The sequence below is a fragment of the Panthera leo genome, chromosome D1 (genome assembly GCF_018350215.1).
Source record: "Panthera leo isolate Ple1 chromosome D1, P.leo_Ple1_pat1.1, whole genome shotgun sequence".
NCBI lineage: Eukaryota > Metazoa > Chordata > Mammalia > Carnivora > Felidae > Panthera > Panthera leo.
The window spans coordinates 114225294-114251231 of NC_056688.1; the positions used below are offsets into that span (position 1 = coordinate 114225294).

General features: G+C 57.5%; 1 protein-coding gene across 5 annotated transcripts in view; it reads left to right on the top strand.

The window, feature by feature from the left end:
• MOB2 (MOB kinase activator 2) overlaps positions 1–25644 on the top strand; it is a 75109-nt gene extending 49465 nt beyond the window's left edge. For 3 of the 5 annotated variants that reach the window (XM_042907071.1, XM_042907073.1, XM_042907072.1), the window contains exons 2-5: positions 16458–16618; positions 17168–17261; positions 23713–23837; positions 24546–25644. In XM_042907071.1, coding sequence (XP_042763005.1) covers positions 16458–16618; positions 17168–17261; positions 23713–23837; positions 24546–24880 — 715 coding nt within the window. In that variant the 3' untranslated portion in view covers positions 24881–25644. Of the gene's footprint in view, positions 1–8588; positions 8753–9221; positions 9366–16457; positions 16619–17167; positions 17262–23712; positions 23838–24545 lie in introns of those variants that run through there. The other 2 variants (XM_042907069.1, XM_042907070.1) reach the window with 2 other exon arrangements.
• The last annotated feature ends 294 nt before the right edge of the window (positions 25645–25938 follow it).

The window sequence follows — 25938 nt, forward strand, 5'->3', positions numbered from 1 at the left end:
CTCAATCCTTCCTTTTATTGACTGTCTTTCAACATGCAGATTTGTGTTTTTGCCATTTCCGAAGGTAAACGACCAGGTGTTTTCGTAAAAAGTATCGTTAGATAAAGGTTTAAACACTTCTGCGTTTCAGACCATTGGGCTGTCGTCCTGTACACTTAAATTGCCCCATCCTTGGCCAGGGAATCTCTTCAGGCTCGTCCACAGTCACAGTGACAGTGACCCTACCAACCTCAGCTGCAGCCCGTTGCCATGACAGAAAGGTGCAGCCCTGGAGTCCGTGTGCAGGAGCCCACCTGGCCACTGCAGGGGCACGCACGTGCAGAGGCCACGGTCTGGACATCGGGTGTGCTTTCCGCTTCTGAGCCAGTTACGTTTTCTTGGCCTTTTCAGTGGACAGAGGCAGGAAAAGCGTGAGTGTGGAGCACACGAGTTCTTACGGCTACTTCAGGTCCAGGCTCAGGACCTCACCTCCACCTGTGTCCCCACACCACGAGGCCCTTTCTCCGCCATACCACACCCTTGTGCCCGTCCCATGCCAACCACACCAACAAGAGGAACACAGAAAACAGGGACCACACGTGTGCCGAGGAAGCGGAGGACGGACCCTCGGGCCCTGTCGGCGGGAACGTGAGCCGGTGCAGCTGCCGCGGAGGACAGCGTGGCGGTTCCTCCAAATACTGCATCTGGAACGAGCGTGCGACCCCTAGTTCCTCTTCCAGGTATTTACCCAAAGAACTGAGAGCAGGGAATCGAGTGGGTATTTGCACACCCACGTTCACAGCAGCTGAAACACGGAAGCGACCCCGTGTCCACCGACGGACGAGTGGATGGACGTAGTCCGTCCGCTCCCTGGACTGTCACTCAGTCCTGACAAGGAGGGACGTTCTGACACCTGCCACCACGTGGATGGACCCGGGGGACGTGATGCTCACGTGTGATCCCCTCACACGAGGCCCCTGGAGTCTCCAGATTCCCGGAGACAGAGAGTGGACGGTGGGCGCCGGGGCTGGGGCAGGGGCCGGGGGTCCGTGTTTCACGGGGACAGAGCTTCCGTTTGGGAAGATGGAAAGTTCTGGAGACGGGGGGGTGGGGTGGGGACGGCCGCACAACTGTATGAACGTGCTTAGTGCCCCTGAGCTGCACGCTTAAGAGTCGGTGGAGATGGTGCTTTTTAAGGTGTGTTTTGTCACAGTAAAAAAGAAGATTGTTTAGAAATATTGATGTTTTTCTAGCAGTTACTTTATAAAGCCTCCAGTCCTATCCTATCATCTTTTGGCTGTTGCCCTTGGGTCCCCTCACGTGAGAAGTGAGAAACGTCGTATTAGCTAGAAGCTTCTGCCCACTCCGCTTCCTCGTATACCCCGTGATTTGGAGTGATGTCTGCTGTTCAGTTGTTGGCTCAGTGTTGGTTCTCAAGATAGAATACCCTCGGTGCTCACAGGGCCGCCCCCCGGACGTCCTTGTCAGCACTTCGCTTGCGTCCCAGTCTCCCGGAGAGCATGTTCACACCCACGTGCTGGCTTCACGGCAGAGTGTCCAGGCTGGTTGGGCTGCGTGGGCCTGAGAACTGGCATTTCGGGCAGGCTCCCGGGTGATGCTGCTGATGCCGGTCTGGGAGCCGCTTGAGAAGCAGTGACCTAAGTGCAGAGAGGCCTCGTGGGTGCCGTGGGGCGCGAGCTCGTTTGCAGCTTGTCTGGAGCCTTCACCCAGGTTCGTCCACCTCCACACTGTTGACGTGTGTGGCTGGGTGATTCTCGGGGGGCAGAGAGGCGGCCCTGTTGGCTGTGGGGTGTGGAGCCGCAGCCCTGTCCTCTACCCACATCTTCAGATATTACCAGGTGCTCCGCAGGGCAGCATTGCCCCCGGTTGAGAACTCACACTTGAAAGACTGGATGGATGGGTATAAAGTCTCTGGCTCACGCTTTCTCACCTTGTGCATCTTTGAGCGCACCGTAGCTGTCTTGGCTCCGGCAGCCGGAACAGAACACCACAGGCGGGCGGCTCAGACAGCAGACCTTTAGTCTCACGCTTCTGGAGTCTGACATCGAGGTCCCGGGTGATTTGGGCGTCGGGAGGCTGGGGGAGGAGATGTCTTTCTCTCCTTCTAAGGGCACTAATCCCATCGTGGAGCCCACCCTCACCATCTCATCTACCCCTGATCACCTCCCAGAGGCCGCACGTCCAGACATCATCCCATCAGCAGGTAGGGCCTCAGTGTAGGGATTTGGGGGCGACACCAACATTCCGTCTGTAACAACGGCCTTCTGACGTAAAGCGTTGTTGTTGGAGTCTGAAGCAAATACGGTTTCCCCTGCACGTAAGCTGGTCTTTCTGTGGAAGGAGCCTTTCCACGTTGTAAGTCTGGTGATGGGACCATGACACCTTGGTGTGGGTGGCTCTGGTTTGACATGTGCCTCTTCACTATGTGGATCCAGGCCCTTTTTCTTTTAAGTTTACCCACTGCTTTCACTAAAATGCTTTTTCTGTCTTCCTTTATAAAAATTTTTAGTTGTTTTTAAAATTTGGTGTCTCAATTATAGACAGTGTCATGCACAGGTCTTAAGCGTCCAGTTAAGTGAGTCTTGGCAGATGTGAATACCCCTGCAGTTACACCCTCAAACCCAGAAGATTCCGTCCTGTGCTTCCCAGCCACTTCTCACCATTTCCCTGCTGCGTCCCCTCCCAAGACGCGACCGCTATCCTGATTTATTTCCATCAAAGATTAACTTCGCCGTTTCTAGAACTTCACATAAATGGAACTGTAGGGTACCTGTGTTTTCTTCCTGGCATTTTTTTCCCAGTGTGATGCCTGTGAGGTTTAGCATGTGGATGTGTTTGGTTGCTGAGTGGTATTCATTATGTGCATTTACCATAATCAGTCTGTTCTCCTGTTGATGGACTTTGGGGTTGTACCCGGTGTTTGGCTATTGCGAGTAATGCCGCTGTGAACATTCTGTGTGCCTTTGTGTAGATGTGTGTTTTGTTTCTCTTGGATAAATACTTAGGCACGGACTTACCGGTTCATAGCATAGATGACACATTTCACTTTATGATGAACTGCCGACTGTTTTCTCCAGGAGCTGTGCTGTGTCCTGTTCTCACCAGCAGGGAATCAGAGTTTTGGTCGCTCTGCCTTCATATCGACCCTTGGTGGTGTTCGTGTGTTTAATTTTAGCCAGCCTGGTGGGATCTCGTTGGGAATGGATCTAACGTGCCTTTCCCTACTGACCAGTGATGCTGAGCACTTTCTTTTGTGTTTGCTACTCAGACAGCTTCCTTTGTTAAGTGTGCTGGTCTTTTGCCCTTTTTAAGCCCTGGGTTGTCTTGTTATTGAGTTGTAGCACTGCTGTGTATGGTCCGGATAGCAGTCTTTTGCCAGATACACGTTTGCGAATGTTTTCTCCCAATCTGTGGCTTGCCTGTTCTTAACGGTGTTTTGAGTGGAAGGAGTGTGTTTGGCGGTGGGAGGTGGGGGGGTAATTAAATTTTGATGAAATGTGATCACCTTTTTCTTTTATCATTAATGCGTCATGTGTCCTGAGTCATTTTTGCCTGCTCTGACTGTGGTACAGAACTCCTCCTGAGCTCTCTGTTAGAAGTGTGGTCACTCTGCTTTCGTACTTCATTCTTCAGCTCGTGCTGAGTTGCCTGTTGTTTGTGGTGTGAGGTAGGGGTTGAGGATTTTTGTTTTTGTTTTTTAATAGCTGTTTACTTTTTGCAGCAGTGTTTATTGAAAAGACTTTCCTTTTCCATACAATTGCCTTGACATCTTTGTTAAAGTCCAATTGACCATGTTTATTCTTTTTTTTAACATCTGTTTATGTTGTTAGTAACACAGTTTCTTGAATACTATGGCTTTAAAGTAAGTCTTGAAATTAGTGAGTCCCCCAACTTGACTCCTTTTCTTGCAAGAATGATTTCATTATTGTAAGCCATTTTACATTTCCATATACGTTTCAGAATCACCCTGTCAATTTCTACAAACACATTCTGCTGGGATGGTAATAGGCTTGTGCTGAATCTGTGTTCAGGTGGGAAAATTGACATCCTAACAGCATCGAGGCTTCTAATCTAGGTTGAGGATAGATGTTCTCATTTGTTTTTTTTTTTTTATTTATTTTTGGGACAGAGAGAGACAGAGCATGAACGGGGGAGGGGCAGAGAGAGAGGGAGACACAGAATCGGAAACAGGCTCCAGGCTCCGAGCCATCAGCCCAGAGCCTGACGCGGGGCTCGAACTCACGGACCGCGAGATCGTGACCTGGCTGAAGTCGGACGCTTAACCGACTGCGCCACCCAGGCGCCCCTCTCATTTGTTTATGTGTTTAATTTTTCTCAGCAACGCTTTGTGCTTGGTAGCAAGAGGCTCTGTACACTTTAGTTAAATCTGTTTCTAAACTTTACAGATTCTGTTGTAAATAACAGTTTTCTAACTTGCATTTTCCATTTGTGTGGTCTTAGTATATCGGAATAAAGTGAATTTTTATATATTGACCTTGTATCGTGTGATGTTGCTAAATTTATTTTTCAGCTGTAGCAGACTTTTTTTGCAGGTTCCTAGAACTTTGTGTATATACAACCATCTTATTTCCCAAGCAAGATGTTCTTTTCCATGCTAATATCTATACCTTTCATTTCTTGTTTGGCCTCATTGCACCAGCTGAGACCATCCACGCAGTGCTGAGTAGCAGTACTGAGTGAACATCGCTGCCTGGGTCTCAATCTTACCCGCAAGATATTTAGACTTTTTCAGCTGGATATTTGATTTTCATATTTAGATATTTCCATAGGCGCCCTTTTCCAGTTGAAAACATCCCCTTCTGTTCCTGGTTTGCTGAGGGTTTATGTGAACATTTTGCCGTGTAGTGTTTCTACCTGTACGTGAGAATGATCATGTAATTGAGATGATCACTTTTTCCCCCCTTTAATCTGTTAATGTGGTGAATTACATTGATTTTCAGATGTCGGCTAAGCTTAGATGATGAACCTCTCTTGGTTATGCTCTGTTACTCCTTTTACATATCGCTGGGTTCATTTTGCTAACATTTTCTTAGGGAGTTTTGCATCTGTGTTCAAGGAGGATATTGCTCTGTAATTTTTCTTGTGATGTTTCCATTTTGGCCTCGCTGAATTAGCTGGGAGGTGTTTCCTCAGCTATTTTCTGAGAAAGTGTGTGTAAGAATGGTGTTATTTCTTCTGTGGATTTAGTTGAATTCACTCGTAGCCATCTGCTTTTGGCATTTCCTTGTAGAAAGGTTTTTTGAATTTTTTAATCAAATTTTTAATCATAAAGTCGAATCTTATATTTGTTCTTCTGTCAGTTTGGGTAACTTGTGTTTGTAAAGAACTTGCCTGTTTCATTTCTGTTGGCACACAATTGTTCACTGCGGTCCCTGGTCCTCGCAGTGTCTGGGATCTTTAACAACACCTATTTCACCTCTAACACTGGCAGTTTGCACCCTCACGCCCTCCCTCACGCTCTCTCCCCTTTTTGGGTCAGTCTGGCTGAGGAATTGATCCATTTTCTTAAGCTTCTGAAAGTTACCTTTGTGGGGTTTTTTTTCCTTGTTTTCTGTTTCATAGACTTCTATTATTGTTATGTCCTTCTTTCTACTTGCTTTGGGTTTAATATGTACCTCTTTACATATTATAACTTATTAAAACTTATAAGTTTTCCCTAAGCCTGGCTTTTTACCTGTATTCTACAAACTTTAATAAGTTATATTTTTATCGTAATCTTTTTTTTTCCACTGTTTAATTTGTTGTTAAGTCTATCCCATAAAAAAGTTTTTTAAGATTTTTTATTTTATTTTATTTTTGAGAGAGAGGGAGCATAAACATGAGTGGGGGAGGAGTGGAGAGAGCAGGAGAGAGAGAGAATCCCAGGCAGCTCCATTCTGCCAGCGCAGAGCCCAACGCAGGGCTTGATCTCACAACTGACCATGAGATCACAACTTGAGCCGAAATCAAGAGGATGCTTAACTGAGCCACCCAGGCACCCCCCCCCCCCATAAAATTTCATTCTAGATATTCTATTTTTCAGTTCTAGAAATTTCTGTTTGTTCTTTTTTTAAATGTATAATATTAGAGTCCTAATATTTGTGCTCATTATGTCCATCCTTTCCTGTAAATCCTCGAATCATTGAATGTATGATGCCTCTTTGTTGTGTCTGGGTCTGTTTCTGTTGACTCTTCTTTTTCCTGGTTATGGGTTACATTTTTTACTTCCTCACCTGTCTCTGCGTGTATGTGTGTGTGTGTTAGACATTGTGGTGGCTAGTGTTATTAGAGCTGGGTTTTGTTGTTCTTCCTTAAAGAATGCTGTGCGTATTCCAGTATGCGGTTCATGTGCTGTGGGCTCAACAGGAGCCTTTTGAGGCTTGGTGAAGCTTTATTAGGGCAGGTCTAGAGAAACCTCCTTCCGAGGCTACTCTAACCTTGCTCCTGGCATGGCTTTGGGTGGAGGCCCCATGGAGCCTCACTGGAGCATCCTCTGTCTCTACTTGGGAGCAGGATGCCTGTTTTCTGCCCTTGCAGCCTTCCAGAACACCCCTTTGGCTTGCGGCTCCCCATAGCTGCTCTTTGCCAGGCCCCGCATGCCCTCAGCCGAGTGCTTGGCCAGAGGCTTACCTGGCTCTGTCCTTCTGTCTGGAGTCCCTTCTCTGGGCAGCCCAGCCCCTCTGGTACCCTACCCTGCACATTCCAGCAGTCCAACAGCCCCACCTTCAAGCCTTGCCTCCGTCCAAGACTGCGGGGCCTGCGTGGGCTTAGCCTTTCCGCGCTCCAGCCTCCAGCAGGTAACTGATGTCTGCTCACCCGTGGGTCCCCTGCTCTCAGGGGCACTGTCCTGAGCTGCCAGCTGCCAGCATGGCATGTTGTCCAGCATCCGAAACCAGTTGCTTTGTGTATTTCACCCAGTTTGTAGCTGGTGGCCGTCGAGGAGGCCAGCCCAGCACCTGGCCAGCCCTGCTGCCACGGAAGGGAGAGTGTCTTCACTCGTCTTTTATTTAAAAAACTTCCCGTCCTGCACTTCCAGCCTTGTTGGCTTTGTGCTCCTTCTGGTTTACACTGCATGTCAGAAGCTCTGATTTCTGGTTCTTATTCTGAGTTCTTTTGCCTCTCTCATCTTACCTTTTTTTGAGTCACTTTATTTCTGAGGTTGTCTAATTTGTTGGGTTACGGTTTTCAGCTGTTTTGTGCGTGTGTGTTTCTGGGGTGTTCTGGTTGTCATCAGGAGGCTTCTTATTCTCTCTTATTTTCTTGTTTTCATTGGACTCAACCATGAAGCTTTTCCCATTTGCATTTATTTATTTATTTATTTATTTACTTACTTACTTACTTACTTACTTACTTACTTACTTACTTACAGAGAGAGAGAGAGAGACAGACAATGCAAGTCAGGCAGGGGCAGAGACAGGGAGAGAGAATCCCAAGCAGTCTCCATGCTGCCAGCGTAGAGCTGATGTGGGACTCGAACCCACGAACCGTGAGAGCATGACCTGAGCCGAAACCAAGAGCCAGATGCTCAACCAGCTGAGCCTCCCCAGCGCCCCGGAGCTTTCCTGCACCTTCAACAGGGATGCCGGGCTGTTCCCTTTGCTGCCTTCAGAGCACGGAGCTCCTTCTGCTGTGGTTTTGACAGAGTGATTCATAACCTTGTGGCTGCTCAGAGTTGTCTCACTGTTGGAGGGGGGCTTATAGACAAGCCAGGGAGGAGGCTGGAGTGACGCACGGGTGACAGATGAGAGTTGGAGGCATCGGGATGAACATGTGTGTAGCATAATACGCACACAGACGTGTGCAGGTGAGCACACACACTTTGCTCTGTCAGCGGAGAGGACCTAGGATAGGAAAGGACCACCCAAGAGCCAGATCTCGGGTTTTTGTTTTCTCCATTGGAAGGGACCAAGGCTTCTTGGAGAAATGACCAGTTCTAACATAGGGCAGGGAATAGAGAAAGACGAGCTGGTTTCAGCTGCCCAGCCTGCTGGGGCCCCGACAGAGCAGGTGGTGTCATCCCTTCGCGGGGGCTCCACACCTCACCTGCCCGGGGCTGCGTGGTCATCCTGTCGGCATCCCTACCCTGGACAGACAGCAAATGAGTGTGGTGCCTGAGGTCATGCTGACTCCCAGGGTGGCAGTGGGGATGCCATCCTGCCAGGGCAGGAGAGGCCTTTTTTGCCCTGCCTCACAGGTGACTGGAGCTCTGCTGGCGGTGTCCTCAGCTGTGCCCGGGCAGAGGTTGCCTTTCGCTGTCACTGAGCTGTCCTCTTGGTGGTTTTGGAGTTGCCACTGGGTTGAACTTGGACAGATGAGAAGGTCGGCAGGGCCCTTTGTGGGATGTGGCCTTGGTGGGCGGAGGGCAGAGCTGAGCCTGGGCATATGGGTGCAGGGGCCTGGCAGACCTGTGGCTGTGCTCCGTGCTGGCTGGGGCTTGTCAGTGGGCACAGGGAAGGGCTGTCACTGTCACTGTGGTTGGAACTGAAACCAGGGTTGAGCAGATGTTTGATTTGTCAGTACTTTGTGGCCTCCTGCGTATACAACAGCTACAGAGAAGTTCTTGGGCACACAGCTTCTTTCACCCTCCTAGGAAGGTGTTCTGGATGTTTCTATCCAGGTCTGCCCTCCAGGAGCAGCCTCTGCCCAGTGCGAGCTCAGTGCCTGCCCTGGATGCCCTGGAAGCCAGCCAGCTTTATCTTTCCAAGGCTGTAGGAGTGTCGGTGCGCCACAGGCTCATGCCCATGCTCTGCAGGTGTGCAGTCAGCCTGTCCGCCCACCCCCACCCCTGCCCCAAGCCATGCCTCCACCGGTTTCTTGTCTCAGCTGGGCTGGGGTCAGGCAGGGGCTGTGTGTTGGCCCCAGGAGCACATGGGGCAGACCTTCTGCCTGCTCTCTGTCTGAAGGGCCATGTGGTGCCACCCTGGGGCCTCGCTGATGGGTCCTCCCAAGGGCTGTGCCCCTCCCCACGGCAGTGGCCTTGCCCCACACAGCGCCCGCAAGGCGCCACTTTGAAAAGGCCATCGAGACACTCCCTCACTTAACCAGACTTGGCCAGCCTTCGCCTGTAAAAGGAGCAGCTGTTCCTTTCTACCAGGCCAGAGTCCTCCTTTCTCTCCCTGCGTGTCCTCATTGGCTGGTCTCCGGGAGGGAGGGAGGGAGGGAGGGAGAGAGGGAGGAGAGAGCAAGGAGGGCGCGGCTGTCCCGTGCCAGTGCCGCGGCTCCTGCTTTCCCTCCCCGTGTCTGCACTGCCCCATCATGCTTGGAGACCACAGCAGTCTCCCCACAGACCGAGCTCTGCTCAGCCAGCCCCCCAAAACTGGACTCAGCTGCAAAATGGTGCTTCAGGCAGTCGGCAAAGTGCTCAGGTGAACGGGACGGGCCAGTGGGGGTGGTCTGACCGTCCCCAGTCCATATCCCAGGGTTCAGCCTGCGGAGCACTGGCGGTAATCGTCCGCTAAAGTGCCGGTGGCAGGCAGCCGCTGGCAGGGCATGGGGCGGCCAGCTGGATCTGGTCGGGAACTTTGTTTGGAGTCCAGTCTTCCCTAAATGCCTGCACTTCCTGCTGCTTGTGGGAGGCAGCTCACTCACTTGACAGAGTGGCCCCGGAGGATCTGGATGAGGACAGGGGGCCCACCAGTGACCCACCTCCCTCTTGGTGGTTAACCACGTTTGTGACCATGGAAGTCCTGCCTTGCCCCCTCCCGAGCCTGCCAGACAGGTGCTTCACCCCCGGTAGGGTGTCCTGCCTGTTGGCCGTAGGCAGGATGACCGGAGCCTGTCCATGAGTGGCCTTGTCCAGAGACCTGACGTGGGCCACGGCTCTCCGCTGTGTGTGTGTGTGTGGGGGGGGGGGGGGGGGGGGGGGAGGGGTGTTGCCAGAAAAGCCATTTTTGCGAGCTGTTTAAATTTATTTTTCTGACCTACAGAAGGGTTTAGAGAAAGCCAGTGCAGTGCATGTCTGCGTCAGAGTAGGTCTGTTTCGGGCGTTGGGTAGAGCAGGTGCGGCCTGCTGTGTGAGAGAGCCTGGGGCCGGGAGCGGGCGGGGGCGGCCAGGAGGGCCAGTGAGCAGCAGTGGCCTTCCTGACCCCCAGAGATGGGCTGTTCTGTGCTCTCAGGGGTTAGGAGCACAGCCAGAGTCCGTGCCCAGAACGTGTCACAGTCGAGACTCAAATCCAGTTTTCTTCAGTGTAATCATCTTACCTTTGCCTGAGACTTCAGTGGGTCATAACTTTTAAAACTCAAAGCGAGTGCCTCTTGCTTTTCTGTTCTGTCTTTAGCTGTAACCAAACTAAGCAGGCCTCTTGGGTGAGGGTGTGACTGCTGGTGGTCATCGCGGAGTGACCGATCCGACCTTCCGTGGGCACCTCTGCTTTCCACCCCCCTCTTCCACAGCGGGTCACGAGTGTGCCGCACAGGGAGGACCCCGGCGAGTTACAAGTAGAAACCAGAGATCCAGCCTGTTAGCTGCCCAAAGCTGTCCTTCTGTCACATTAAGGTGTGAGATTTGGAAACGTGGCCAGGTTGTGGGTGCTCTCCTCCAGAAGTTTGGCTCAGACCCGGAGCAGCGCCCGTCCCTGGCCTCGTGCAGGGACCACGCGGGTGCCCACGTGCGTGCCATGGTGAGGGCCGAATGCTGAGGTGGGCTCCACAGAAGACAAGAGGCAAGACCCCGACTCTGCTGAGTCTGCGTGCACTTGTGGCAGACTGGAGGCCGAGCCATTCTCACGGGGGGGGTGGGGGGGGGTCTGGGAGGACCTCACAGTAGAGGTGACGACTCAGCCAGATTAGGGGAAGAGCACTCACTTCACAGAGTAGCAAGAGTTAACGCTGAACTCTTAGCAGTGGCCACACCGTGGCTCAGACAGCACTCAGGGGCACCTGGCGCACGTGGCGTGGACGCTCGGTCCGGGGTGTCTGCGTGCTTTTCTCAGTCTGCCGTGGCTTTTCCCCTCTCAGTGGGTCTCTTGTTCCTTAGGGGATACGAAGGCTCGTGAAAGCTTGCTCTGTTCGGGGGTGCGGACCGCCGGGCAGTTAAACGGAGGAGGGAGACGCCCTGCGGGTCCCTCTCGGCAGCCTCAGGCTGGCCGTGGCCTGTGGGGACTCAGTGGGGGTCCCATCCCAAGCTGGGTCTTCCCAGCTTTTGGTTTCCAAGGCTCGGTGACAGGAAGGGGGTTACAGGGGCCCCAGGGCCAGTGAAGACCAGCAAGGACGCGATCCAGGAGGGGCGTCTCCACACGTCACGGTGGTTTTCGGGCCCCACGCCAGGCCCGCCACGTCACAGTCTTGAGGGTAGGCAGTGCTGCCGAGCCCCAGTGCTTTCGCTGTCCCGGGGTTGAGGGGCTTGTGGGAGGAAGGTCCCCTGTGTGTCTGGCCCTGGTCGCGGGCCCGTGTGTGCCCTGGCCGTGTGGGGTGACAGGGCCGTCAGCGACGTCCCTGCCGAGCCTGCGCCCTCACCGCCGTCCCAGGAAGGAGGTCGGTGCGTTCCTGTGCCCTCGGCCCGGAGGCCGCCCTTGCTTCCCCCAGCGTGCCACCCCAGGTGGCGGCGTCTGTCAAGCCTGCGCCCGGGAGCTGAGCCTCTGAGCCCGTGTGCCTCCCTCCTGCACGAGGCTGCCGTGGGGGGCGGTGGGCTGGGCCCAGGGCGGTCAGCGTCCACTTGTGCTGCTCTCTCCATGCACCCCTGCTTTCCCAGACCGCCGTCGGCACCGTCTGTGTCCGTGCAGCACTTCCTGGGGGCCTCTACACGCCGCAGGCCCACCGTTCACACACCCGCAGGTTCCTCGTGATCCTGCTCCCCCACCCCCAGACCTTTGGCCTGCATCCCGGGAGGCTGCCTCGGTCAGCGTGCCCCCTCCTCCGGGGTCTCCATGCTTCCCTTGACTTCCCACGGGGGTCCCTTCCTACACCTGCCCTGCCTCCTCCCAGCCACATCCTTAGCCGTCTCAGGGTACCAGCGTCCAGTGAGCACTTCGGGGGCCAGACTGGGGGACAGGAGGCTGAGCAGGACTCTGAGGAAAGAAGGGGTCTCCCCCCGTCCTGCCCTTCTTCCCCTGGCTCTGTCCGCTCGCCAGGCGCTGCTCTGTGCCCGGGGACCACCGGCCCCTTGCCCCAGCATGGCTGAGGGCTTGAGGAGGCCTCCCGTGTTCAAACCTCACAGCTGCTTGTTGCTCCTTTCGGGTGTGGCCGGGCCAGCCAGGGCATTACCGCGTCTGCCCGTGGGGGCCAGCCCTGTGCGTTGTTGAGCTGACTGCTGGTCGCATTGGCATGGGACACCCAGTGTCCCCTCAAATCCAGCCCGTCCCCGGGTGTTCTTGGGCAGCTGGGGATTCCTCACGGTGTGTCTGTGTCCCTAGGGCAGACCCCTCTCCTGTGGCTGACAGATGCCTCCCAGCCTGTTGGGCAGGCATCACCACATGGATGGATTACGTGTCATTGCCAGGCTATGGCAATGACAACCTCGGGAGCCTTCCTGGTGGCACCAGTGGTGTGACATTGGACAGGAAGTGTGTTAGGCCCAGCATGTGGGCAGAGGGACATGTGTGGGGTATGGGGACTCCTGCAGAGGCGGGACAGGTCATCCCAGGACACTCCACAGGTGCCAGGAGTAGTGGAGGGTGCACGGTGAGGCTGGCGGGCAGGCACCCACTGGGGTGAGGAGACACCGGGAAGACGTTCTCCGTAGGGCCTGGGCCCCCCCCCAGTGGATGACCAGCCTCGGAGCGCAGCCGCTAGACCCGGAGCAACGTGCAGGGTTCCGTCGGGGGCTCTCCGCCTATGCCTGTGGCCATACTCTTCCCGAGGTCCCGGCAGGCCCTGTGGCGAGCCGAAGCCTGTGTCCGCCTTCTGGTCCCTTCAGTGCAGCTCCGTGCCAGGGCCTCAGACTTTCACGGTAGCTGTGGGCGTCCCAGCGAGCAGTAGCGGGGAGAGCCAGAGAGGAGGAACCCAGCCGTGTGGTCCCTGGGCAGACCCCTGGGCCTTGGCCAGACAGAGCCGGCTCCAGAGCCCAGTGCCCGTGGGGCGGGGAGCACAGGGTCTCGTTTTCTCCACCGATGTGGCCATAGGGACAGAGGACAGGTACCAGCACGGTGTCGCATATAGCAGCCTGTTCTACCTCGAAGGCCACGAGGTGTTTTCTGAAATCTTGCGCCTGCTGCTGTTGGCGGCAGAGGAGTGGGGCTGGGTCAGGGCCACTTGTTGGCCAGAGGGGCCAAGTGTCTTGGCAGTGGACGGGACACAACTTGGGGCGGGAGGGACCTGTCGTGGCTGGGCTTGTGGGCCCTGCCGGCACGGAGGCCCTGCGGGTCCCCAGACGAGCCCCAGACACGCTTGTGCCTTCGTGCTGCGCCCTTTGGGTCAGAGCCCATTGCCTACTGTCTGCTCGTGGGACTGAGGGGAAGAGGACTCGGTCCAGAGGTCCCAGGCCAGCCCTGGGTGGTGAGGACAGTGAGACCAGGGGGAACCGGCTTGGAGAGGTGGAGCTTGGCGGGCCTGCTCTGCGTCTGCCTGTTTGTTGCAGGAGAACAGGTTCAGACAGCAGCAGGTGAGAAGGGCGAGGAGGCCGAGGCCTTCTGACCACGCGGGTCGCAGCCCACATCCTCCCGGGGCTGCCTGCCTGGCCCTCCGCGACTCGGCCCACAGGGGCTCCCAGGCTCCCCTAGAAATGGACTCGCCAGCATGAGGGCGCCACACCCTTCCTAAGGCAGTGTCCGCGAGCGGGCCTGTGTGTGACCCCAACGACTTCCTGCACCACACCGGTTCCTGCTGCTCCTCGCATGTCTGCTTCTGATGCGTGGTCCTCGAGTCACTTGGTGACATGGCTCCTAAATGGCAGGGCAGGGAGGTGCTCAGACAACTGGCTCTTGCCCCATCCCTACACGTGTGATCGTAGGACCCTCTAGACCCGGGGATCAAGGCCCGGCATCTGTGGTCGTAGCCGGGTGAGTCAGAGTGAGGTGCGGGCAGGTGTGCACGTAGAGCACAGGTGAGGGGTTGGGGTCAGATGGGGCCTAGACGCAGGGTGGACAATGTGCCCAGCAGGTGGATGTTCGGTGGTGGGGGTGGGGGTGGTCGGAGCAGAGCTGCACGGGTTGAAGTGCCTCCCGTGGGCTGGACCCTCGTGCCTGGCACTCTGGGCACAGGAGATCTTCCAGGCGACGCAAGGCTTTCTGACAGGGTGGCATGTGACTCAGTAGCAGAGACGAGGGTCAGGAGAAGGGCAGGGGGCAGGGAGTGAAACGGCCCTTCCCACGACCTGCCGGGGCACCTGAGGGCAGCAGCAGAGCTCCTGGGCTCCCTGAACCCTCCAGGACCCGGTCTCCCTCGACACATTCTGGGGAAGGGTGGGAGCCTCGCTCTCCCAGGCCAGGGGACCACAGGGCCCTGTGAAGCGCATGTCCACACTTGTCCCCAGTGAACAGCCCCACCGCACAGTCCCCTGGGCAGGGACCCCTGAAGTGCTCACTGCAAGTGTGTGTGTGGGAGAGAGACAGAGACCTTCACGCCTGTGCTCCAGCCTTGGCCTGCTCAGGCAGGGCTCGGAGCTCCGGTCGGGGGGGGCGGGGGGGGGGGTCTGTCCCGCCCTGTCCCCAGGACGCTGTGGCCCTGCGTGGCATTGGCCACTCCCAGTGGTGCACCAGGAGGCTGAACACACGTCGCCTTTTAAGGAGAAGATTTGCTGAGAAGCTGAGGGAAAACATCTCCCTGGCATTCGGGGAACATATTTCCTTCCTGTTTCTCTTAAATAAACCACCAGCGACTTTTCAAAACAAGTAGAAAAGGACAAGGTCAGGGAGCTGCAGAGACCTTTCACCCCTGCTCCTAGCAGGGCTGGCAGGGGGAGGGATGCACAGGGAGCTGAGTGCCCCGAGCCGTCGGGACGGCAGTGTTCAGCTCCGCCACCACGAGGCCATGCCCCTGCCGAGGCCCACGGCGCAGTGAGCCGGTCTGCCGCTCCTTCCGCCGGCACCACAGCCCTTGAGGGTGTGAGCGGGTGCGGCCTGGGTGCGCGTATGCTGGGCCCCAAGTCCAGGCCCTGCCCGCCTGCCCCCCCACCTCTGCGGCCCAGCCAGCACGGCGACCACAGCCCCCCAGAGTTTGCAGGGGGCCAGGTGGAGGAGGGTGGCCCTTGGTGCAGTGGGCTCATGGCCATCCTGACAGGAGCGCCTGCTGGTTTGCCGGGGCGGGCACGTGCCCACTCCGGCCCCTCACCCCCACAGAGCAGGAGGTGGATGGGCTTGCGTCCCCTGGGGTTCTGGCCCTCAGGCCCGTGGCCGCTCCGGGGACGGGGATGATCCCTCCTTGAGAGTTGATGGCCACGGTGGCCTTTTCTGGTCAATAAGACTTCATGACGAGCAGTCTGTCTTCCGTGGGTCACAGTGTTTGCCGTTAAAGAATTCGGTTCAATTAAGAGTCAAGCGACTCATTCGTGCTTTTAAGCATTTCCCTTCAGTTTCTCAAACTTTCCCCCAGGAGCCCAATTCAAGAATTGGGCATTTCCTACAGGTGCAGGAGGATTGCAGTGTCGCTCTGAGCTGACCGCTAGATGGCGGGAGGCCCCCCTGCCCCCTCCACATTGGGTGGTTGCTGCCCGGAAGGGGGAAGGGCCGTGTCTGCACGTGGCCCTCCCCGGGGTCCTCTGCCCTGAGGCGTGTTTGCCCAGTGTGGGCTCCAGTGTGACAGATTCAGTGACTTCTGACAAACCCACCCTGGGCCACTGTGTTGGTCACGTGTCTCTCGTGAGGACGTCCTGTCTTATTTGTGTACCCAGTTCGCACACACCACGACCCTGGCTCCGGCCTCTGGGGCAGCTGGTGGGAGGCTGGTTCTGAGGCTAAGGACTCCCCCACCAAGGAGGGGCCCCCTCAGCACCAAGAACTTTTGGTTCGTGGGGCTTAGCTACTGATGCTCATTGGATTTGAATAAAAACAAAGACCTTTCAAAAAAATGTATTTAGTCCTATAAAAATAGCTATAACAAACCTATTCTGTTTTGTATGACAGCATGTTGTTTTGGAAAAGAACTATTTTCAAAACAAAGAAAACCTTTTGGTGCAAAGCGGTAGTTTGAGCACATTTCCCTCTGCCCCTGCCCGGAACCTGCACCGCGTGCTTGGGACGGAGCCCAGGGTTGTGCAGGGGGGAGCCTCATTCGTGTCAGTCAGTGCTCTGTAACAGTGGGCCGCTGGACCATCTGCACAAAAGGACCGGGGCCCAGGCCAGGGACGCTCTTCCCTGGGTCCCACCCGGTGGCCCTGGGGGCCCAGATGGCTGCAGGGTCACACGTGGCAGGTGGAGCCTGACTAGCCTGGCCGGCGCACCTCCTTCAGCGGGCCCAGAGCGGCCCGTGTCCCCACTCGTGTCTCTGGGCCAGCTCGTGGCTTCCATGCCGGCATTTGTCTGCAGTGACCCTCTGCTCCCTCGTCTCTGGCAGGAAGTGACCCTCTGCTCCCTCTTTCCTGGCAGGAAGTCTAAAGCAAAGCCCAATGGAAAGAAACCTGCCGCGGAGGAGAAGAAGATGTACCTGGAGCCGGAGTACGCCAAGTCCAGAATCACTGACGTTGGGTTCAAGGAGCTGGTGGTGCTGCCCCGGGAGATCGACCTCAACGAGTGGCTGGCCAGCAACAGTGCGTGTGGGCACAGGGTGGGGAAGGGCGCCATGGCGGCTGCAGGTGGTCACCTCCTCCAGGCCTCCCCGCAGCCGGTGGCCGGCCCTGCAGTGCGCTTGGGGTCTCCACCACACAGGGACCCAGCGCAGGTCCTGGCCGTGCCGGGGAGCGTCTGTGGGGTGGGAGTGCGGCCGCAAGGCCAGCAGTGCCCAGGTCATGGGAAGGCCGTGGCCCACGGGACAGGGGGGTGGCTTCCACCTCCACCTGCTGGGCAGGCCTGGGGCTCAGGGCTCAGGGCTCACAGATTGTGTGCCTGCCCCTGAGGCAGAGCAGAGGGGGACTCAGCTCGATGGCCCCTGCCTGTCTGCCCAGCTTGGCACCGTCCAAGCAGACGCCTGAGCCCGCACGGCAGTGGCTGGTGGCCGGCTTCCAGGGCCGGTGCTGTGCGCTGGGACATGTGTCTCTGGTCTGCGGTAGGTGCTGGCTGCCCCAGGGTCCAAGGAAAGGAGGCTGTTCCTCGTGGACGCGATGGTGGGTTTCACGCCTGCCCCTTCTCTTCTCTTACAGCCACCACGTTTTTCCACCACGTCAACCTGCAGTACAGCACCATCTCTGAGTTTTGCACAGGAGAGGCATGCCAGACGATGGCCGTGTGCAACACGTGAGTCGCTGCCTGGCTGCAGCTCAGACCCTGGACCCTCTCACTGCACCCGTGCAGGGTCTCCTGATGGCGTGGGGTCCTCCTCAACGACATCCTGGCCGGGGCTGCACCTCCTGTCGCTGTGGGGCAGGGACACCAGATGCAGAGCCCAGCCAGGGCGGGGCACTCGGCAGTGTGTGGTAGGGGGGTGTCCGCAGTACATGCCCGGCTTGGTTTCCTGAAATGTCAGAGCGTCATGAAGCTGCAGGCACTTCTCTGCTTTACTTAGTGGTCCAGTTGAAGGATGGCTCTTTTCTTTTTTGAGAGAGAGAAAGAGAGAGATCGTGCGCGCAAGTGAGATAGGGATGAGAGAATCTTAAGCAGGCTACGTGCTCAGTGCAGAGCCTGATGGGGGGCTCGCTCCGTGAGATCATGACCTGAGCTGAAATCAAGGGCCAGCCGCCCAACCAGTGGCCGCCCAGGCCCCCGAAGGACAGCTTCTCCTGAGAGCCCCTGCTCTGTGTGGAGGGGGTGACGGGGGACGGCGAGGGACTGGGCGCCTTCCTCACTGGCAGGTTTTGTGGGGCTGGGACGCCTTCTCCGTGAGTTTTCGGTGGGCCTGGGTGCTGGTCACTCTCTTCCGGAAGCGCGTGCACATTCGTGCCCTCAGCAGGGGGGCACCCCGCTGGACTTGCAGCAGCTCTGACTGGGGTGTGGGCGGGAGGGTCCCTGCACAGTGCGGGCTGGCCCCCTGACGGCAGAAGGGATGGAAGGGGCTTTGAACAAGAGGCCGGGTGTGCTGGGGCTCAGCCTAGGGCCGTTGGGACTGAGGACGAGCGCGGAAGCTCCTTTCTGACGCCTCCTTTTTGTTACCGGGGCTGCAGGTCAGGGGCCGATGCAAGCGTACGTGAGCCGCTAGCCCCTGCTGGCGAACACACATTTGCTGTGCTGTCCTGAGCCCATCCTGCCGGCAGAGCTGCTGGCCAGGCTGCTGGGCACAGACCCAGCTCGGTCGTAGGCAGGCTGAGCTGGCTCCTAGCCCTGCCAGGCCCTGCTCTCGTGGCCCCAGCAGGTCACAGCTCAGGGCTGGGTCACATGGGAGCAAATGTAGACGATGTACACTCTCCGTTCTGTCACCCAGAAAGAGCCACCGACGGGAGCCCAGGCATTACATGTGTCCCCCCTGGCCACAGGCAAGGGCATCTCGGGGCAGGTGGGGCAGGTCGGCTTGAGGCAGGAGGACATCGATGTGGGAGGGAAGCGCCCTCGCTAGAGTGACGCCAGCGGCAGGTGCTGGAGGCGGGCGAGGACACTGCTCGAGAGCTGTGTGTGTGGTGTGCTCAGTAGGATGCTTGCTGGCTCGGCCTGACCAGGCAGCGTCAGAGGTGACCGGTAGGGTGGGCGGGTGGGGAAGCCGTTCCCCCCTGCCCCCGTGTGCCCTTTGGCATCACCGTGTTTGAGAAGAGACGCCTTGAGACGGCGTAGGGCTTGGTGTCGGGCAGGCCTGCGCCCGGATGTTGGCGCTGCTGTGTGAGACTGGGGATCTGGGGAATGTGAAGCCCACTTCTCTTCATTCTTCTCGACCTTCTGTGGCCTCCTTCACGGGGTTTTTACAGACTCACAGGACCTGGTGTGCTCTAGTGCCTTCCTAGCGGTTGTTTGATACCAAATTAGTTTCAGAGAAAAAGGCAGGTTTGCCAAAGGTCAGTCACCCCACAGAGCTGCTTGCTACCTCGGGACCGATCAGCACATCCACCTGGGTCCCGAGTGGGGCCGCGGCCTGTCTGCACCCTGCTGCTGCCCTAGGGATGGAGACCAGAGGGTAGTGTTGGAGTCTCAGAAGGCGAAGAGAAAGGGCTGGGTGGAGGGTGTATTTGAGGAGATAACGGCTGGGAGCTTTCCAAGCGTGGCCGACACAAACTTACAAATTCAGGAAGCTGAATGAAGTCCAAGTAGGACAAAAGAATCCACAGGCAGATGCATCATAACAAAATGGCCGAGAAGAGAAGGCCTTCGCAGAGCAGAGCCCGCGGCACCGCGCCTGCGGGGACATTGGCGGGTGCCTGTGCCTCTTGTCAGAAGCCTTGGGCCACAAGGAGGCTCCGCCACGTTTTTAAAGTGAGGAAAGGAGGTGAGAAAAAGTGAGAAAAGTGAGAAAAAGCAGGTGTCCCAGAGTCCTTCGGGCAAACCCGTCCTTCAGGAGTTCGGGTGAGGTACGGACCTTCCCCACACGGAGGAAGACCAACCCGCGCACAGCCGGCGCACCTGCTCCACGGGAGTTTCTGCGGGGGGTCCCAGGGCAAGGGGGCTGCGGCTGGGGACCAGCCCTCCGAGCTCCTGAAGCCACGCCTGTCTGATGGGCCAGATGGAGGGGCCCGCTGTGCTGAGAGCACAGCGCAGAAAGCATGACTGAGTATGTAGTTCATACTCCTGTGAGCAGCCTCTATAGAAGTTGTGTAGATGACATAGCCAGATTCGTAACAGATGAACTGAAAGGAAATACTAAAACATAACCCAAAAGAAGGCACGAAAGAGGAAACAAGGGCGATGAGAAGCAAAGGGAATGAGCAGTAAACAAACGATGGCAGACTTAAATTCAGACTCAGCAGAAATTCTAGTGAGCGTCCGTGGTGCAGACATGCCGATCACTAGGCAGAGGTTGTGCCCAAGGGCCGTGCCCCTGGGCCCCCATCGGGGGCCTCAAATTACAGACCAGCCCGACCCCTGTGTGTGCACACATGCCTGTGACAAAATGTAATTTATGCGTGAGGCACAGAGTGTAACAACAATACCTGATAATAAAATGGGACCGTCATGACAGTGTCTTACAATGAGAGCTGCGTGAACGTGCTCGCTCTGTCTCTCAGCTTGTACCCACATTCTTCTTGTGATGGTGCGAGACGAAAAAGTGGCTGCGTAGGGAGAGGAAGTGAGGGGCCGGCGCGGGCATCGTGACGTGGCCTTGGGTCGCTTCTCTGCCTTCTGCCGCTGCGTGGGGAGCAGCAGCGTCTGCCTCTGGATGGTGGGTCACCGCGAGGGACTGACCCCACGGAAGGCGAAACCGCACGCCCCACTGTGTGAGAATGAGCCAACTGAACAGTGTTCACAGGAAACTCACTTTACTTCCAGTGACATCAGTAGATCACAACTAAAAGCACAGAGAAGATGTATCAGCAAAACACTAATGAGAGGAAAGCCGGAGTGTCTGTTAATCCCAGACACAGTAGGCCTCAGAGCAGAGTCAATGATGAGGTGTGAAGAAGTCTGCATATTTACAAAAGAGTCAATTCATCAAGGAGGATCGATCTTGAATGTGTATGCACCAGACAGCAGCGTTTCCCTAGAGGACGTGGACAGAACTGAGAGAAACGGACAAAAATCAGAGTAGGGGACGTCAGTGCTCCTGTCTTGGAGGCAGAGGGCTGGTAGACAGTAAGCCAGCGAGGTCACAGACTCACTGGCATTGCCAGCCAGCTGGACTGGATGGACTGGAGAGCATTTCACCCTCGGCAGCGCATTCTTCCCAAGCGCACACAGAATAGTCCCCAAAATAGATCACATCCTGGCTCACAAAACAGCCCTTCGCAAACTTGAAAGAATCAGAATCGTGCTGAGTCAGTCATCTGATGTCATGGGGTTAAACTAGAATGAGTAACACTTGGAAATTAGCATGTTTCTAAATAATCCGTGGATCGAAGAGGAAGTCTCAGAATTAGAAATGTATTAAACGGAACACAAACGAAAGCGCACCGGACTTGAGGGGACACAGCTACAGCCATGCCTAGAGGGACAGTTGTGGGTACGCGCTTACTTTAGGAGAAGGATCTCAAGTCAGTACCCTAAGCTCCCATATTAAGAAACTAGAAAAAGAAGAGCAAAATAAACCCCAATTGAGCAGAAGAAAGGAAGTAACAGAAACGATCAAAAGTGATTTCTGAAAACAGGAAAATCGATGAAACCAGAAGCCAGTTTCTTAAAAAGATCAATAAAATTGATAAACCTTTAGCAAGATTGACAAAGAGAAAGGTGCAGATTATCAATATAAGCAGTGAAGGGGGTGTCAGCATAAACTCAGCAGATATTAAACATCACAAATTCTTACGGCATAAATATGATAGTTTTCCTGACGGCTCCGGAAACAGCCAAGTGCTTCGGGGTACACTCGGGTGTGTACGCTGCAAAGTGCCCGGTCCCGGTGAGCGCGGTCACAGGCCTGCGCCAGTGGCAGGCGTGCCGCGCTGTGGGCCGGGAGGCTTGACAAGCTCCAACGGGGAGCTCTCTCAGCCCGCCCTGTTCGTTTGTCGTCGGAGCCCCAGCAGAGCCGTCGTGGTTGCCGATGAGCTGGCTGAGACACGTGGAGGGGCGCAGCCGCTGGCGCAGCGACAACGGTTTTGGGGAAAGAGCAGGAAGGCCGGAAGGATCCCACCACCCAGTTGTAATCGCTGTAAGGCCACGGCACCGAAGACACACGGTGTGGCAGAGGAGCAGACGCACAGGTCAAGGGGACAGCCGAGTCCAGACGTAGACCCACGCAGATGTGGGCCTTTGATTCTTGACAAAGATGCAAAAGAAATTTGGTGCAGAAGGGATAGTCTTTTCAACCAAAGCTGTTGGAAAAAAACAGTCATCTGTGGGGGGTGGGGGAGTGAATCTTGACCCAAACCCGGCACTCCATGCCAAAAGCAACTCCAAATGATTCTAAATTGTAAAACTATGAAACTTTTGAAAGAGAGTGAGGAAATCTTCATGACGTACCATCAGGTGAAGAGCTCTTGGCTGTGACACAAGGCATGGTCGTTAATGAAACAGAATCAGCAAATTGAGCATAATCAACATGTAGAGCTTTTGCTCAGAGAAGGACGCCATCACAAGGAAGAAAAGACAAACCACAGACTACGTACCCAAGAAGGGACTCGGCCCAGAACGTGTGAAGAAGCCTCACAACTCGTCTGTGGGAAAACAGCCTGGTCACCGGTGGGCCCGGGCCTGCACACACAGGCCAGCAGAGAAGACACAGGAGAGCAGATGAGCCCCTCAAGCAGCAGGTGGATGGGGATTCAGAAGTCACAGCCCACGTTGGCGGGCCCAGCGCTGGCGACGCTGTGTGCGGCAGGGCCGCAGAGGGACACGGAAGCCAGTCCGGGAGTGGTTTCGCGGCTCCTTCGGAAGGGGCGCTTCCCCTTGCCTGGGCCCGGCAGTTCCAGTCCCGAGTGTCCGCCTTAGACAAGTGAGAGCTTGTGCTCCCATAGGAACCTGTCCTGGAGTGCGTGTCGCAGCCTGAACCGTCATCGCCCCGAGCCGGGGACAAGCCGGTGCCTGAGCAGGTGAGTGGCTGGACACACCAGCACTTCCACACAGGAGCACGTCTCAGCGTAAGAAGGAAGGGGCTGCAGATGTGCGCACGGACGTGGCCGGGTCACCCCCCAGCTCAGGATGCCATGTGGCGTCCCCGGGGGACATCGCTGGTGTGCGGGGGGGGACTGACCAGGGGCCGTGGCAGGAGGGCAGCATGAGCTGTGTCCGGCTCATGTGGGAAGCACCCGGCCGTCCGCATGGGTGAGGAGCACGGGACCACATGCCACTAGGTCATCTTTCCTGCGTGATGATTTAAAATGAAAACAAACAAGAGGAACGTCCGAAACAGAGCATCTCATCTTCCTTGGTTCCAGACGGGGCAGTCCTCGTCATCCCTCAGGAGCCAGTGTCTCGGGGCTGCATGTTGTGGGGACCTGTTTCCCAGTTTCTGGGGTCAGCTGTGTTCTCCGATGCCGGCACCTGTGGCCAGGTGCACCTGCCATCACGTGGGGGGCGGGGGGGGGGTGGGGAATGGGTGGAGCAGGTGTCTGTGCTGCTGCCCACGCACTGGGCCTTGTCCTCCGGATCTCACTGCAGACCTGGGCCTCAGCCTGGCCGCTAGAGGCCGGGCTCCACTTCCTGGCACAGGGACCCCACAGGCTGTCCAGACTGACACAGAAAAGGGCTTTGTGTGGGTGTCCTCAGGTGCTCCGATGCACCCGCACTGACGCCTGGGCAGACAAGAGAGGGGTGAGGCAGAGCCACCTTGTGGTGAGGAGGGTGCCAGGGCGGGCGTTCTAACCGACGGCAGGGCCTTGCAGGAGTTTCCCTTCCTGGGGGAAAACAGGGAGCTTTTCCAGCTTCCGAGGGCTTCGTCTTGACCAGCTCCCCTGCCTGTTCACGTTCTTGGGCCTTGTGGGGCACACGGCACCAGGCGCTCATGCAGCCTGGCCTCCCTGCAGGTACCGGGGAGTGCCACCTTACACCCCGGTCACAGCCCAGACCTTCCACCTCCGAGTGGGTGGCTCTGGTGCCGAGTGGCAGCCGGGGCCGAGTCCCCTTCCCCATCGAGGGCTGGCCTCCTCCCAGGGCCTGTCCATTAGCAAGGGGGCTGTGGCCGGGGGTGGGGCCTGCGTGTCTGTGGTGATGCCGTGACTGGCCTTCTCTGTCCCCACAGACAGTACTACTGGTACGATGAGCGGGGGAAGAAGGTCAAGTGCACCGCTCCCCAGTACGTCGACTTTGTCATGAGCTCTGTGCAGAAGCTGGTGACTGATGAGGACGTGTTCCCCACGAAATACGGTACGTCCCTCCCCTGGTGCTGGGTGCCCCTCCCTGCTAGGCAGGGGACACAGAGCCAGACCTATCGGGAGGGGGCAGCCGTGTGACTGGGGCTGTAAAGCCAGGCAGGTGCCCTCTGGAAGGGGTCAGCTCGGCCTGGGTCGAGACCCCCATCCCCACCCCAGGCTCTGGGACCCGTGGCTTCTGCCACCCCCTCCACCCCCCCGTGTGCTGGGGCCATGGCAGTCCCCCTTACTTGGGGCCTGCCAGCCGAGGAGCGGTGGTTGTGGCGGGGGCTCCAGGCCAGTACAGAGATGCCAGAGGGTCCCGTGCATCTTGGTTCCTGTCATCCTCCGTGGCCCCGGCCCCATCGAGGGCCCCGAGAGCATCCATCACGGAAGCACACGTAATCCCAGGGCCAGGGCCAGGCTGAGGGTGGCCTGAGGCAGGCCCCTCGATGCAGAGGCAGCCGGTACAGAGCAGTAGGCACCTGCTGCGTCAGTAGGCACGCAGCTCCGGGAGCCAGGCCCGGGGCGACAGGTCACTGGAGCGCCTGCCGATGGGGGGAAGGTGGGAGGTAGGGGGGGCCCTCCAGACAGCTCCTGCACAGCCGGTACCCCCACCCCCACCCCCACCCCAGCCAGCTCCTTCCAGACTGGTGGGAGCTCGGCCGGATGTGGCCCACCGAGCGGAGTGCCGGTGACGTGACGTCGTGGGCTCTCTCCCCAGGCAGGGAATTCCCCAGCTCCTTCGAGTCTCTGGTGAAGAAGATCTGCAAGTACCTGTTCCACGTGCTGGCGCACATCTACTGGTCCCACTTCAAGGAGACCCTGGCCCTCGAGCTGCACGGACACTTGAACACACTCTACGTCCACTTCATCCTCTTTGCCAGGGAGTTCAACCTGCTCGACCCCAAAGACACCGCCGTCATGGACGACCTCACGGAGGTGCTGTGCAGCGGCGGCGGCGGCGGCGGCGGGGGCCGCGGCGGGGGCGGGGCCGGCGGCGGGGGCGGGGCCGGCGGCGGGGGCGCGGGGGCACAGAACCACGTGAAGGAGAGGTGAGCCCCCGGCCGGACAGGCGTGCACGTGTGCAGAGAGACGGTGGTCCGTGTGCCTGCGTGTGCGCGCACACGTCCCGGGCGCGCTCGGCGGGAGGTCTGAGAGGCTGACGCCGCCCCCCTGCCCGGCCCGGGCGCGCCGAGCGCGCGGGCTCCCCGGACGCCGGCAGGCCGCGCGTCGGACTGGCCCCCGCCGGGGCTGTCCTGTCGGATGGATGAGTGCCGCTTGTCAAGAAGGACCCTCGGATTTCATTCGTTCGCTCGACAGCGTTTATGGGACTGCCGGTCTGAGTTTCCTTCTCCTGTGGGGCTTTCCTTTCCTTGGTCTTCCGTGTGGCGCCTGCCCCCGCCTCCCCTGAGGGCTCTGCTCTTTTGAGAGAAACACACCAGTGAGAGCTGGGGCTCCTTCCCAGGAGGGACTCTGGCTCGCTTTGGTTTGTCATCAGGGTGGGGTTATTCTAGAGATTCCGCCCCATCCCCCCCTCAGACCTCCCTCTCCTGGCCTTGCTTGGATCTTGGCTGTTGGCGGCTCAGAGCAGGTGGGGTAGGGTGGGCGTGGCTGGGGGTGCCCCACAGGGGCCCTGACCCTGTGGCCATGTCCCCCTCTCCTGCCCCTGCTGCCCACGAGGGCCCCTGGACTAGCTGGGCCTAGGACCGAGGTGCCTGGGCGGACGGACGGCCTGTGTGGAGAAGTGGCTGTTGGCGGAAGGCTGGGTGTCCCTGCTCCGCTCACCTGTTCGGTCGGTCGTAATAAAAAGAATTCTCTCAGGTCAGCGCCTGTGTGTATCCTCGGCGTCTCGATGACCCTTGCTGAGAGTGCCAGGGCTGGTGCCAGACTGAAGGTGGCCTGCCTCCCGCCCCCTCGTGTGGTCTCTGCGCACCCCAGGCTGGGCTCTTCCTGCCAGGGCCAACCACAGGCTCCCCTGCTGACCTGTGTCCACAGCCTGGGCTTGCAGGACCTCGGGAAGCTGGGGGTGTGGGGGTCATGCCTTGTCTCCGGGGGGGGCGGGGGCTTGATCTCTCGTGCTGTGCCTTCCCGTGCAGGTGGCAGGGACCCCAGAG